We start from the raw sequence: 10,099 nt of genomic DNA, 5'->3' as shown, positions 1-10,099 counted from the left end.
CTGGAGAACCGGTAGCGGAAATTTTGAGTAGTTCGGAGAACCGGCAAATACCACCTCTGGCTGGCCCCGCCCCATCTATTCTCTGCTGCCCGAGTCCCAGCTGATCGGGAGGGATTGGAGATTTTGCAATATCCTTCCCCTACCACACCCAACAATCCATGCCAAGCCCACAGAACTGGTAGTAAAAGTTTTTGAATCCCTCCACTACTTGAAATCCAGTCACATGATGCCTTGACTTACGACGGCAATGACCTCTGGCCGTAATTCCAGACTCCATTCAACATAAGTTGAAGAATTACCTGTATTGAGTTTTTATTGGACTACAAGTGGACAAGAACTAAAATGATTACAGAGCTCTACAAATATATATGTATTTGTTATATTAATCCCCTTGGCTATTTACTGCAAACTTCCCTACGGCAGCACACGCCACCCCCTTTGTTCACATCTCGGAAGGGCAATAAAGCAGTTTCTTTTGCAGCCATGAAAATGCCGGTTGGCTGAGCAATTGTTTCAACTTGACTAAAAGTTATCATTTATTCATCAAACATTGCTTGCTTAGGATGGCTACAGCCAAAGTTGCCTGTTTAATGGAGCAAGTGCCTCCATTCAGCCCAAGTCCCAGCAGACACAGAGGGAAGGCAGTATACCAGAGCAAAATATTCTGGAAACTAGGAAAGGAAAGAACAGGCCGACTTTTTCTTTTTAAAATCGCACTAAAGAGGGGGAAAATAGAAGGGGCCAAATCGTTACCACCCAAGGCAAAAAATAGAAAAAAGGATCACCCGCCGTATTAAGCCATATCTTACGGAGTCCTATATTTTGTTTAAATCTTAGATAATGCTGATGTTGGTTTGTAGAACGGAAATCCCGCAAGAGCCCTTGATGAGAGTTTGTGAATTTTTTCCCAACACCTTTTCAGGTATACAGAGTCCTTGACTCACAAGAGTTTGTTTAGACCATTCCCAGTAACAACCGTACTGAAAAAACTGTTTCTCACAGTTATGGACCTTTGCAGAATCCCCATTATCATGTGACGTAAATTCTGATGCTTGGCAACTGGTTCATATTTATGATGCTTGTGATGTCCCGGGGGGTTGTGTGATCACCTTTTGTGACAAGCCAAGTCAACGAGGAAGTCAGATTCACTTAACAACCAAGTCACTAACTTATCAATGGCAGCGATTCATTTTTAACAACCGTGGCAAGAACGTTTGTAAAACAGGGCAAAATTCACTTAGCAAGCATCTCACTTAACAACATAAATTTTGGGCTCAATTGTGATTGTAAGTCACAATTTACAATCCTCTTGGACTAGGCTGATTAACTCACCCCCATTGGAATGTTCAGCCTTCGTAGGACTGCAAAGTGCTAAAGATAGGACTTAATTTTTCCCAATGAAAGTAGATTTTTCTTTATGTTTGATTTTTACCTGATTTTTTTTTTAATTTGGTAGGAACAGATGTTCAAGTAACAACCTCGTGGCTTATCTGATATGAAGAGCACCATGGAATGTGATACCTCCAGTTAGGATTTTGTGGACACCACCGAGTTGAAATTTTGATTATATGCTTTTTGAGGGACAACGGCCACTCTTGAAATTCCTTTCCTAATTTTACTAGTAAATTTATTTCATGAGAGAGCTACTTTCCATTAGACTTTTGGTAGGTCTTTAAAACCAGTGTGGTGTAGTAGCTAAGGCTAGGAGTAAGGAAACCCACTTTGAGATCCATCTTTAGATGGGTGACTTTGTCTTCCCAGACCCAATTATAAGAAGGAAAATCTATGAATATGCAGAAATGGATAGACTGTCTATGGAAATGAAGGAGAGGGAAGAAACAGAGCACTATCAAATCTGGAATAGATGGTATTCCTGGCTTGAGAGTATACGTAAAACTTAAGGTATAAATAGTAAAAGTATAATATAGAGAGAGTATTTAAATATGGATATACCTTAGGATAATGATATAGAGATAGAATTTTTTTTTGTAAACAGGATTATTAGAAAAAACATGTATACCGAAATAGAAAAGCTGTTACAGGTGTAAATGTGTGTTTTGTGCTTGTTTTTAATGTTGAAAAATGTAATAAATATTATTTTTTAAAAAAAAGATGGGTGATTTTGGGCCATTCATTGTGTCTCAGCCTAATCTACTTCTCAAGCAAGTCAAGACTCTCAGAAAGAGGGGATTTAAATCAATAAATAAACAACATTCTCTCTCTTTCTCACACCAACGTTTTCCCAAATGTTCTGAGACTTTGCATTTTACATTTTGGTGGTATTGGCTCACGTACAGATTTATAATCTCCAAGAGGGCCAATTTTAAGGATTGGTTGAAGATGCATGTTAAGCCATAGACCAACGCACCTGATTTTTCCAGGTTAACCAATGTCCTCTGTGAGCAAAGAATGGGAAAAAAAACTTCCACACATCAAAGGATCTACCAAGACACCACTGAGTACAATTCATATATTATCCAGTTTCACATTCTCAAAGGATATAGCAACTTATTCAACGATCTTGATACAAAGCGAGACAGCCATAGTTCAATGTAATACTTAAAGGACTTCCAAATACCAAGCAATAAAATATCAACAAAACAAAAAAAATAATAACTGTGCAATTTCTCGTTACTATGCCTGACTGAATCAGTTACAGAAAAAAAGTCTTTTCTCTTCAAGCTTTTAACTAAACATTAAACTCATCTTACAGATTACAGTTATTATTATTATTATTATTATACTCTGTAATAATTAATTGCACAAAAACCACACAAAATCTTTGCATGATGCATAAATATTTCCTTATTAGACATGGTACAAAAATACTCGTACATCTTTGTTCGGTATTCCCATAAGGATTGCTGATTTGGCAAGACTGAATTCTTTCCAATCCCAAGGATGTGAAAGAAAAAAAGTGAAATATTTTACAGCTGTTCTATAGATAGAAGTTTGACAGAAGAACAACAACAACAAAAAAAAATAAACAAAAACCCAACAACTCTTGACTTAAATTGGGGAAGGGCAAAATTGGACCGGAAACCCAGTGCTCTGTACTTTGAAGAAGAAAATTTTCTTATTTCAAATTCTAGTCAAGGCTGAACAGGGAAAGATACCCCAGAGGAGGAAGAAGAGGAGAAAGGGGGTGGGGAGAGAGAGAGAGAGAAAGAAAGAAAGAAAGAAAGAAGACAGGAAGTGGTTTTGTTTTCAAAAGCCAAGCCTTGACAGAAGCGAGATGAAAACAAAAGTTTAGTGATCAATAGTTAAGTCCCAAGATCTACTGCTATGGTTACACAAATGCTAGACCAAAAAACGAATTCTGCACACTCACACACCCACCATGTTAAAGTGTTTTATAGTCATGCCAGAAAACATGCAAAACTGAATTGTCTTTTCTTTTTTTCTTTTTTTGCTTCCTTCAGCAAAACTGCAAACACAAGGTTCTGGATGAGGAAAAAATCTTAGATATTGCACTGTACGCAGCTAGGCTAGACTGCGTGCCAGCATCCCAGCTGGGAACATACGTACGCGCACGCCCACACGAAATGGGGGGGGGTGTATCAACACGGTTGAGTTTCTCCTAAAAGGGACTCAAAAGGTAAGCAGAAGGAGAAACTCAGCAAGAGTTAAGGTGGCGGGGCTTAGCAGATTGAGGGGAAGGGGGAAGAGAGCTGGGAGAAGGGCAGCCATGACCCTGGGGAAGAGACGGAGGAGGAGAGGACGTTCACAGTTTTGGAAGGGGGAAATCCATCGCTTCATTCATAACACGGCCAAGTGACGTTGGGCACTTCGATGGTGTCCAGGGGAAAGGCCGAGAGAGAGGAGGTTCCCAAAGATTCCTTCATCCTTCGTGCATCAGTCCATGGAGAGAGACAAGAGGGGGAAATGTGGGCCAAAAGCAGCTCTTGAGGGGAAAAAAAGCAAGAGAACATATTATGAAGGCTAACTCCGGACGTCTTTCATCATAGCCCCACTGGCATGCATGGAGGACAGCATCTACCCCCACTTCCCCAGTCTTCTTCTGACCAAGGTTTCCCGAGAGCATGAAGCAAACTCCTTGTCCCTTTTATTAATTGACTGTGAATTCTGCTCATTCACATCCAGCAAAGTCTTTCAAGGGAGGATTTATAGTCACAGACCTTATCTGGCTTGGAGAGCTGCCAGGCCGATATCTGCAAAACTTGGCAAGGAGTCTCGGAGAGTCACAAACCAATTAAGCGAACTAATTGTCTCCTGCAAACTCCCCTCCCCTTTCACTCCTCTTTTATTTCCTCTGGGGGGGGGCATTCATTGTCCACTTATGGCCTTACTCCTAAGTCGATCCCTGTTCTTTAGCTGTTCCCTTCATCTGGCAATTCTGCGCATGCGCACACTGGGAACAGGCTCCAGGTGTTCTTCTGCCTCACTGATGTCTGACTCTGAAGGCAGCTGATAACTGGCATACGTCTCTGGCCCCCTCTCTGCCTCCGACACGGAGCCCTCATCAGAGCCTTCCCCAGATTCCAGGACTGGCCCATGTTCCTCCCCAACTTCCTCACTGTCTGACTCTGCTTTCAGCTCTGCTGGCGGGTCACAACACCCTGGCCGTTTGTCTAGGAAGAGGACACTCACCTTTCACTGACTGAAAAGAATTCCAACCAGAGAAGGCCCTGTCTTCTCCACCCACACCCAGCACCCCTATAGGCATTGCACCCCGATACTCACTAAAACTAACAGAACTGCCGGGACTTCCATCCTTGTTGGGTTGCGTCAGAAGGAGGGTACCAGCGCATCTAGAAGAGAATGATAAGATGTGATGTGGGAGGAGTAAGGTGGTCAACCAAGGTCAGGCAGAAACACTCTGCCTAGGATACATTTGTCCCCAAGGCTCAATGGGGCTCAAGGTTCTCCAAAAGACGAACTATCCACTTGTTGCTTTCACATGACCAAGAGTTTTTTCAGACTCCAGAAGGTCTTCTTGTCCCTAACCTCGTAATGAATTTCTTCACACCTCCAAGGGTAGACTAGCTGTAAGGAGAACATTCCTAAGGCCTCGAAATCACCTTTGAGGTGATTCCGAAGTTGAAAACAGGGCAGCTGTATCATACTGGGTCATCCAGGGTGGCTCCAGGTCATCTAGTCTTCTACTCCCAGCTCCCCCTTATTACATCCTATTCATACTCTTCATCACCCCCATTATTCCACATGTAGGCTAGTCAAGGTTCCCCTCGCACATATGTGCTAGTCGTTCTCGACTCTAGGGGGGGCGATGCTCATCTCCGTTTCAAAGCCAAAGAACCAGCGCTATCCGAAGACATCTCTGTGGTCATGTGGCCGGCATAACTCAATGCCAAAGGTGCACGGGACGCTGTTACCTTCCCACCAAAGGTGGTTCCTATTTTTCTACTTGCATTTGTTACGTGCTTTCGAACTGCTAGGTTGGCAGAAGCTGGGAGAAGGAACGGGAGCTCACTCCGTTACGCGGTGTTAGGGATTCGAACCGCTGAGTTGCTGACCTTCTGATTGACAAGCTCAGTGTCTTAGCCACCGAGCCATGCGTCACCGTTTATCAGCTCTCTTTTTCTGCACCGCCTCCTCCTAGTTTTAACCACGCTAGGTCTAAATCCCCGCCCCTTCCTCATAAGCCCATCTGCAGGAAAACACATTGAATCCTGCATATTGTGAAAGGAAGAGAACTAATGCAGCAGGATCACCAGTGTAGCAAGCAAGAATTTAAGAGTTTTAAGTGGTCCTTAAGAAGGAACCAGCGAATGTGACTAGGCTGGCCACTTTTGCCTAAGTAAAAGGTAAATTCAGCTTTCCTAGGTAGTAGCCAGACAGGAAACACAACCAAATGAGCTAATCCCATTTCATTGTAAGGCTACAATAAAAGCATCTCGCATTTCTGGAAGTACAAATCTCCCACCGTCTCCTTTACAAACTGAGAAACTAGGGGGAGTTTCTTCTCAATCTCTTTCTCCACCCATTATCCATTTGAGGGCTAAGCTGACTCTTATCAGACCGTTCCTTGGGCCTCTCAAAAGTCTTCTCTCATTCTATTCCAGGCACAAAGAAAAGGTGATTTTTTTTAAAAGAGAAGTTCTTTGTTATCATATCCCTGAATCTCCTTTCTCTCCCAATTCTTCGCACTACTTTGCTATTATTTCTTTTCTTTTCTTTTTTCCCCTACAAGCATCTGCATCTGTGCTTCTCTGGTCCTTGTGCGCGGATGTTCTTTATTTTTCCTCTATTTTCCCACAATTATCAGTTCACAATCACATGCGTTTTCCTGAGATTTATGGGCATTTGGGGAGGAGAAAAAAAACTTAACAGGTATAACAGGACGGCTACAATGACAACACTTCCTTTGTCCTCTTCTGCTCTCTGCTTCAGCCCAGCCAACGTGGTTTGCTCAACAACACAATCTCAGGCTCACAGCTGCAAGGACTTTGCAGGCTGCCTATCTGAACGCTTTGCTTCCTATAGGAAGATCAAAGCATCCCCCACAAGCCTTCTGGACTATGTTCAAAGAGCTTCAAGCCCCTCAGTTTCCAAGCAACTGGCCCCATCCTTGAACTTGTTCCACTGTATAAAAGTTTCTCCTAAAAGTTCAACCAAAGTCTATCTTGCTGGAACATAACATCATTCCAATCGAATGGCTCTTTGTGGAAGATCTTCAGAGTTTTGGAGTTCGTGTGGCTTGCTAAGGCGGCTGCTGTCCTTATTCTACCTTTGGGTAGAAAGTGCCGATTAGAAGCTTTGATTCCCTACCCCAATTAAAAAGGTGCCTTTCTGTGACCAGGATTATCCAGAAACAGAGGTTAAAGGAGGAACTGGATTGCATCCAATCCGCTCCAAGAAAAGAACTCAGCACTCATATCATTCACGAGGACAAAAGCATCATTCCAACATCTTGCAGAATTTGGGAACTCAAGGTAAAGGTTCCCCTTGCACAGATGTGCTAGTCGTTCCCGACTCTAAGGAGCAGTGCTCATCTCCACTTCAAAGCCGAAGAGCCAGCGCTGTCCGACGACGTCTCCTAAACGCCAAAGGCGTGTGGAGCACTGTTCCCTTCCCACCAAAGGTGGTTCCTATTTTTCCACTTGCATTTTTTACGTTCTTTCGAACCACTAGGTTGGCAGAAGCTGGGACAAGCAACGGGAGCTCACTCCATTACAAGGCGCTAGGGATTCGAACCGCCGAACTGCCGACCTTTCTGATCGACAAACTTAGTGTCTTAGCTACTGAGCCGCTTCCCTCCCCTGGGAATTCTAAGCCCTTGTGAATTACATTACATTTGCTTCCATTTTTAATTCAGTTCTTACTGAATTAAGAAGGGAACACTGCTCCTAGTGTAGGCTGGGGTTTGAGGAGATGGCATGTCCTCAACTTGTTTTTAATAGCTCTTCATAGTTCTTAAAACCCTAAATGAACTTTAGTTTGAGCATGTTAACACACGTGACCCGTCAAAACCGCGCTCGACTAAACCGCGGCCGACTAAACCGCGTCACTGACGTCATCAACAGGGCGACAACAGTCAGCGCGGAGAAAGAAGGGCGCTTTAAATAGCGCTTTGAAAGCAAGCCGATTCAACTTAAGGTAAGGATTAGGTTTAGGGTTAGGTTAAGGGTTAGGATTAGGTTTAAGGTTAGGTTGTTAGGATTAGGTTTAGGGTTAGGTTAAGGGTTAGGTTTAAGGTTAGGTTAAGGGTTAGGTTTAGGATTAGGTTTAGGGGGGTTAGGTTTAGGTTTAGGGGTTAATTTTAGGTTTAGGGTTTACAGCGTGCTTCTGTCTCCGCGCTGTTGTCGCCCTCTTGATGACGTCAGCGACACGGTTTAGTCGGGCGCCTTTTAGTCGAGCACGGTTTAGTCGAGCACGGTTTTGTCGGTGAACCGTTAACACATATAGGAACTTTTGTAATCTCCTATTCTAAACTGCCAGGAAGATCGTAGCCACCCATGCTCTAAAGGGGAGGGGGAGATGCCACTCATCAAGTTTGTGATCAACCCTTGGTACTTTTCAGACCGTTTCCAGGGATCCTTTTTGGATCCCAAGAAGCCACCTTCTGGTTCAGAGGTCCAGGAATCTTCACGACAATCTGCTGGTATCGTTTTTCACCTATTTGCCCATCTCATTTGATAGCCATCAACATATTATGGTTTCACATCGGCTCCTCCCAGCCGTAGCTCAAGAGCACTTCCCGGATTCCTAAACCCATCTCCCCCGCACATCTGGAATCAGTTTTGGCCATTCGGCTTCGGCAGCTGAAGGAGGGAAGGATCTCCTCTGGCCAACCAGCGTGCTACTCTCGAGTGCTCTGGTGGCTTTCCATGGAAGCCAATCAGTCATCCAGGTCATGGTTGTCCCAAAGGGTTCTTTTTTTCAATAGGCAGCTGTACTTCCTTTGGTTTTTTTTTTCCTTGAAGGCGTTTCACTTCTCCCAGCTTCCTCAGTTCTGACTGAATGATAAAATCCTTCCCTTCAGCCAGAACTGAAGAAGCTTCTTGGATGAGAAGCGAAACGTCTTCCAGGAAAAAACAGAAGAAGCTCAGTTGACTCTTGAAAAAGCACCTTTGGGAGCTCAAATGCCTGCTTGACGCTAATCTCACTCTTCCTCCAATGAAGTTTCTCCCCAACAGCTTTTAAATTAGGGGTCTCCAACCTTGGCAACTTTAAGACGGGTGGACTTCCAATTCCCAGAATTCTCCAGCCAGCTATGCGTCTTAAAAGTTGCCAAGTTTAAAGACCTCCGTTTTACATACACACAATAATTGAATAATTCAACCCACCGTGCAATGCTCTTTTGCGTAAATTCCTTACCTCTGCACACCAGTAACCAGTTCTAAAACAAAAAGCATCTTGTTCTGCACATCATCCCTGCCTTAGAAGAGGCATTCCCCTCCAGGTGAGAGAGGATGCCTCCCCTTAAGGGGTAAAATTCTGCCGCTCAAATCAGGCCACTCTCAGATTTAAATATTGCCACCGCTTAGCCCCTTCCAATCAACGGCTTCTTCCCTTAACACGCACATCGTCCCAGAGTGCTTACATTTTACATCATCGCGTCAAAGTCAGAATTTTACTCGTTTTTGGAAGGAGGGGAGAAAGAGAGGAAGGGGAGGAGTGTGAAAGGAGGTTTCCCCCCGCCCAGATTCCAGCCACGGGAGGAGTGTTTTTCCCCTTCCCCGGCGGAGTCCATAGCGTGATTGATATGTGCCAGTTGAGTGTGTGGGGGAGGAAAAATTAAATCCGTAGTGTTGTTGCTGTTGCTGCTATTACTACTACTACTACACCCTCCCTCCCCAGCAGGTGAGTGTGGTGAGTGAAACAAGGTGGCCGAGAGGCACTCCCACCCTCTCCCACCCCTGAGACCACCAGGCGACAGGAAACCTTCACGAGGGGTTCCTTTCCTCCCCACCCCACCCCTCCCGGGTGGGATAAACCCATCGGTGCTCCAAGGGGAGCCCAAGAAGTGCCATGCTGTGGTGCCCGTATCATATGCGCCAAGTTGGCCAGAGGTGGGTTAGAGAAATGCCTGTTGTTGTTTTGTTTTTGTTTTTCATGTCGCTTGGGCTTTCGGTGGGTGAATAGCGTGGAGGCCCATGCATTGGGTTGCTAAGGAACAGAAGGGGCAAAAACAAAATAAAAGCTTGCGGAAAAGTTTTGGGGGGGAAAAAAATAGAAAAAGAAAAGAACAAAACAACCCACTGTGCCCCAAATGGCAAATGTTGTCGTCTTACCAGCCTGTTCCAGACGGGCCCCATCCTGAAAGGCCTCTGGGAATGAACTACTCCAACTCTAGCAGGGTTTAGTCAGGACTGTGAGGTCCCACCTGTCCAAGGCCAGTTCTGAGCTTCAGAGCTAAGCCTGTGTAGGCATCCTGGGCTGCAGGTTCACTGAAGACATCAAAGGAGGGGTCATTTCAACCAAGAGCTGGGCCATTGTGGGAGCCCCTTGGGTGGGGGCAAGAGGCTTGTTTGATGGGTAGCAGAGGCCAATGGGTAGAGGACATTTCTTGGGTGAGGTCAGGGGTGGGGGAACTGGCCCTGAGAGGCAACAGAGGTTATGAGTTTTCAGTGTCCATCAAGTTCATTAGAAGAAGGTTCATGGAATCTCTCCATCC

General features: G+C 44.7%; 1 protein-coding gene across 2 annotated transcripts in view; it reads right to left on the bottom strand.

Annotated features, from left to right (window-relative positions):
* Nucleotides 1-2,456: 2,456 nt before the first annotated feature.
* Nucleotides 2,457-10,099, bottom strand: part of RBPMS2 (RNA binding protein, mRNA processing factor 2) — a 39,054-nt gene continuing 31,411 nt past the window's right edge. Inside the window, exons 7-9 of one of the 2 annotated variants that reach the window (XR_015695419.1) lie at nucleotides 9,717-9,872; nucleotides 4,705-4,772; nucleotides 2,457-3,904 (exon numbers count right to left, since the gene is read on the bottom strand). Coding sequence is in view for 1 of the 2 variants with exons in the window: in XM_087704144.1 (XP_087560270.1) it covers nucleotides 4,710-4,772 (63 nt within the window). In the remaining variant the exon portion in view is untranslated. The remainder of the gene's footprint in view (nucleotides 3,905-4,704; nucleotides 4,773-9,716; nucleotides 9,873-10,099) is intronic. The other variant, XM_087704144.1, reaches the window with a different exon arrangement.

This window comes from Thamnophis sirtalis, unplaced genomic scaffold (genome assembly GCF_051295495.1).
Source record: "Thamnophis sirtalis isolate CommonGarterSnake01/CBP01778 unplaced genomic scaffold, rThaSir2_p1.2 scaffold_2, whole genome shotgun sequence".
NCBI classification, from domain to species: Eukaryota; Metazoa; Chordata; class Lepidosauria; order Squamata; family Natricidae; genus Thamnophis; species Thamnophis sirtalis.
This window is presented reverse-complemented; position numbering and strand designations above follow the sequence as displayed.